The sequence below is a fragment of the Camponotus vicinus genome, unplaced genomic scaffold, assembly GCF_025532165.1.
Source record: "Camponotus vicinus isolate PSW18456_S1 unplaced genomic scaffold, iyCamVici1.0 SCAF_5, whole genome shotgun sequence".
In the NCBI taxonomy this organism is placed as follows: domain Eukaryota; kingdom Metazoa; phylum Arthropoda; class Insecta; order Hymenoptera; family Formicidae; genus Camponotus; species Camponotus vicinus.
Window position 1 is genome coordinate 18,627,128 of NW_028141977.1, and position 5,492 is coordinate 18,632,619.

Consider the following 5,492-nt stretch of genomic DNA (forward strand, 5'->3'; position numbering starts at 1 on the left):
ATTTACGTCTACGACGTCTACTATTTAAGTGATTTATCAGTTTTTCATTAAAAATTGTTAGCAGCAAGATAAAAATTTTGTAATGGAAAGAGAAAAAAAAATAAGTGTACTGAAAAGAATTACTAATAATGTGTATACTTTTAAATCTGGACAAAATTCGATGTAGAAGAAAATTTAATAATTCTCTGAGTTTTTAAATTAGAAGCATATATATTTGATAGATTGCTTTGAAAAATTTCGTTTAATTTATTTACACTTGACAGTTGAAGGACTGCAAATTTATGCTATATATATTTTCACAGGTTGAGATATTGACGGATTTAACGAGAGGTGTGAGAATTATACTCGATTCGAAGTTTACAATCCAATTATTTATTCATCGATTGCATATTTCACATTTTGTCATATTGGAAGCGGAAGCATAAAATTCAATATATTACTCGTATTTCCTCGTCAGATACTTATCATCTCTCCAAAAAAAAAAAAAAGAAATAAAAAGAACGCAGTCGACGAAGATTGCTAGATCCTATCTCCTCGATCGAGCTGGCACATCCGAGATGGCCATGTACATGAATCTCTTCTATCCTGTCGCCGGCACACACGCGACTGGGATCTTCATTGGCTTCAGTTGCCACTTGTGACGGAGAGCTTCCGGAAGCGGCGTTTCTGAAAGCTCGCTATTATCCGAGTAACGATCATCGCTTAATCCGTTCAAATCACGTTGACTCAGTATGTGAACCTGTATGTGGACAAGATGAAATAATTATTATCTTTCAATCTTTGGTTTATCGAATGTTATAAGAGGAAAAAAAATTTTTTATATATCTTTTCGTATATTTATATGTCTCAATATATATGTCGGTATTTTTATAAGCATTTACAGACAATTAACTTCGATAATAAACGCGATAATATATTTATGATCTTGTGCTTCATATGTATGTTGAATAATGCATGTTACAATATTAAGAAATATTTTTTTTGAGATAAATAATAAATATAATAAATAAATAAATATAAAAATAAATAATATATATATATTTTCTTTTTTGAGGAAAAATGATGGGGAAAATGCGGCTCTTAGCTTTTTTTTTGCAATTTTACCCGCAATATTCTGCATTATTTATTCAATATTCACTAAAAATTTCACTAAAAATAGTCAATGCCGTAGCTTTGATTTAATCTTCAGATTCATTTCAAGGATAATTAATGATGCAGAGGAGAAAATGGGTTGCAAACAATTATTCTAACATGCATTCGGCCGTGTCGTTTTGTAATTCACTGCACCGTTGTTCCATAACAGTTTCCGGATGAGTAATTACGCACATGTAAATTAATGCAGTTAATTAGGATTGGCCGGCAGCCGAATTCTGTCATGAACGAATTGTAACAAGGATATCATCTATGCACGGATTTATTTATCCTCGATATTATTGCTTCAACTTCTTGCCTTAATTTTCGCAAGCAACAGTAAAATCACGAACGTATTTATTGTTAATTAATAACAATTATTGCGTATTTTGCTAATTAATAAAATTATTTTCAATTCCACTGTTACATGTTATTCCACCCCGGCTTAATATTTTCGCTTATTTGAGAGATGAAAAACGTAGGCGACGCAAGAACCAATATGTATGTTATATATTTTTGTTTTCAATCCACTGCAAATTGTCCACCCTTCTATTTATGTTTTTCTTATGAAAAGTGAGCAAATATTTTGTCATATTGTTTATATTTTAATAAATGTACTTTTTTTCTAGAAAATAAAAGCTAAAGATGTGCAGATAGTAACTAAACGTATTATTCTCAATATATCTTTTCACCTATAAACGTTAGCGATGTAATTTAATAATTTAGGTCACGTCACGATGCAACGTCATTATTAATTCATGCAAATAATTGTGACGTGTCTTGATTAGACAGAGGAGCGGTATTCAATTTATACCATTCTAATGATTCGAGAGACGAAATAAGATTCAATCGTATAATCGTGCATTTGCGATACAAGGTTAATACTATATAATCAAAGCTTCAGCGTGTCAAATCGAACGCACGAAGCATAATTAAACGAAACTTTGGTATAACACAACTGTAATGGACAATTATTTAGTATCGCATTGTTCGATCACGCAACAACGTAACTTATTGCGGCTACCACGGCAATGTTTATCGTCGGGGTGAGAAGTTCGTTGATCAATAAGCCGGTGAGCTTACGCGGTCGGCGCTAATTAAAGTTGTGTATACTTGCACAGTACTCGACAACCACTTAGGCGACGGATGCACCTAACGCGGTAATACACTACTTTACACTATACCCGGATTATCGATTGGATTGTCACGCAATCTTACCATGTAGTGAAGCAGTCGACAGGAATTGAACTTGCTCTGGCAGGCTTTCGGCTTGCAATGCGACGTGGTTAGATACCTCGGATAGTGTCCCTCGCCTAGGTCTCTTATTTCGTACTGCGTCTCGCAGGTGCATTGCAGGGACTGCGAATAATGATGACGTCTTCTTAAATGATTTTTATTGCATTATATCGTAATATCGGGCGAAGTGGATCGTTAATTGAGACGTAGACTAGAGTTCAAATTATTAATATATGAGACAAGAATGAAATTCGTATAAATTAATGAGCAAACTCTTGTGTCTATTATATATAATTACACATTAAATCTTAAACTAGTTAACCCCTTCCCTAGAAGGTTTTGGCTAAAACAATAATTCAGCTGTTAGAATAGCTATTTAAGATTAATATTTTGTGATTTTGCAAAGAATAGTTGGATTAATTTAATAATAAATAATTATAAAACTTGTTTTTTTATGTCATTTATGTATTCGAAAGCTATATCTGTACTTTTCTCTCTTATAAATTAATCTTATAATTCATTTTTTTTTAATTATTTTAAATCTAACTTTCAAAATATGATTCATCTCTACTCTCATAAACCCATCTATTCCATATAATTTAACTAAATCATATGCTAAAGGTGAGATAGTTCTAATCTCATTTCTTCCTTATCTTTTCCTTATATTGATAAAAAAGTTTATATCAATATGTACATAAAGCGAATACAGATTCACGTCTAAATTGTAGATATTTAAAATAATTTGCGATTCGAAACACGCCCGCACGCACTCTTTTTACTATGATTTTATAAAAAAAGACGCGATTTTTATTTGTATTTCGGAGTTATTTTATATTTTCATCAACGAAATTATAAATGGGAAACGTATGCAAGAATGTCAAATTAAATTTTATTCCAAATGACTCGAGATATTATTTCTTATATTGCGAGCACGAAAATGGGACAGATAAAACAAATCAAAATAACGGAGTCATTTGTAATAAAATTAATTAATTAACTGAAAAAATACGAAGCGATGCAACGTGGAATTCACTGAACGTTGCTAATTTTTCCAACAAATTTTTTTTATTTTCGACCTTTCAACGCCAGTTAAATTTTACGAAATGATATATTTCAATATACATTGGGAACTCGTTATTTTTCACATGGTTATTGACAATTGTTTCATTGTCGGTTTATGTATTACAAAGTAAAATCTGTGAAATAAATAGCCAATGTAGAAATTCTCCCACGTACTCTTTATGTAACTCGAGTTGCATTTGACTAACTGTTCGTTAATATTTTGCCATTGTTGTAGCAAAATATTAACGCAATTTTTCCGTAACGCGTAAAAAATAAACATTATTTGCAGTTAGAATTGTTATTTTGCGAAATGACCTTTGATATTTTAATTCGCGCTACGACAATCCTACGTATGCAAAAAAAATGTTTGCTTAATAACATTAATTTAGAGTGTAATATCCATTTAGTAAATAACAAAAATACGAGGAGAAAAAAATGCAATGGACAATGGACTTTACTCAAACTTTACATATACCATTTGTTTATTCTGCTCTTCGGATTATTTAAATAAAATATGCGCTTTAGCTAGACAGTCAAGTACTCTTCTGCGTTACATCGCAGGTCTCATCGTGTAAATGATGAATTTGTAATTTACTCCGACTGAGACGCGACAGCGTCGTATAAGAAGACGTTACTTGCTCGCAAAAAAAAAGTCTGAAAGAGGGAGAAATTCTCGTAAATTATGCAAACGTACTCTCGTTACAAGACGCGGTTGTAGACCGACATCCTCGGCACCGGCGATCCGTTTAACCTGCTCGCCGAGCCCCTCGGGACGGAAGCTGCGCTTGTCCTCGTAGAAGAAAGCATTCCGGTTACTCGCGATGTCCTCGCGATCGTCCAGCAGAAATTCCGGCGCGACGACCTGTTCCTTCCACAGGACTTGTCCCGGACCCTCCGCCAGCAAACCGTGGACCATTACCTGATTTCGTACATTTTAATTTTGCATAATTAAAATAATTAGATTGAAATCCATTTATATTATCATAAGATGAGATTATTCAAGGTGCTCCTGTACGAGAAGTTACTGAAACTAATCAAAGCTATCACTTTTAGAAAGCAAAGAAAATATGTTCTAATAGAGATAATTCTCTTAGAGAATCTTAGAGAACACAGTTTTATTTATTTATGGACTAAAAATAATCGAAGATATTTTTATCATTTAATAATACCGCTTATAAAAGAATGTTCTCTAGTAAAAGATATTTTATTTTCTCTGCTCTCTACATGCGTTTAAAATTATAGCTAATTAATGTCAGCAACTTTTCGTAGAATATTCTGTAATATTCTTTTTTTTCGATAAAATTTCACACACATTTAAACAGCTTATATCTCTTTATAAATTCAATTCACAAGATTTAATCTTTTAAAAATAATAAATAGTAAACATGAAAGAAACTTTTAATAAATGATCCGTTAAAATTTTGTCGAAGGAAAATTTAATTTTTAATTTATCATAGAATCTGTCATTTGTGTGACTGCAATTTCCACGAAATTCGAAGCAAAAGAAAAATTAGCTACTTTCTTCGTCTAATTTTCTTTACACGTAGCCTTAAATAAATGTCAAGTGATATATCAAGTATTTTGTTCACATAGCCGCAAATACGTTTTAATAAATTGTAGAAGGGTCGACACACAGCTCGTATCTGATGGTAGCTTACACAAAGAATAAGGAGCTTCATCCTTCCTAGGATACGTCTCGCACAAGTCGTCACCGTATACTGAAGACACATCTCTAACATTCGCTCCTTATATACGAAATTATGAAAATAATAGCGTGGCCCTATAGTTCGAGACGATAGGTGAGATCCCATTATATCTTGTCACCAAAAGATGCCATTAATGCCACTCGATATCCATTGGAGAGGATGCGTGGATTTCAGCTGCCATTGTTCGCACCGTGTCTACGCAATCCTCTTTTGTCTCATTCTTTCTCGCGTGTCTCTATTCATATCCATAAATAAGAGTTCTTTTTCCTTCGGACTGCGAGAGAATCGAATTTTCGACCCACCAAGACGGGATCGCGGCATGTAAGGGCGTTCGTCAATTTCATTTGGAATATTTGT

General features: G+C 32.9%; 1 protein-coding gene across 1 annotated transcript; it reads right to left on the minus strand.

Moving 5' to 3' along the window:
- Window positions 1–359: 359 nt before the first annotated feature.
- LOC145971897 (prothoracicotropic hormone) lies at window positions 360–5,168 on the minus strand. Its single transcript, XM_083099991.1, has 4 exons — window positions 5,088–5,168; window positions 4,124–4,348; window positions 2,350–2,490; window positions 360–739 (listed from the first exon to the last, which is right to left on the minus strand). Exons 1-4 carry the CDS (start codon window positions 5,166–5,168, stop codon window positions 581–583), a joined length of 606 nt encoding a protein of 201 aa, XP_082956117.1. The 3' UTR covers window positions 360–580.
- Window positions 5,169–5,492: the final 324 nt, after the last annotated feature.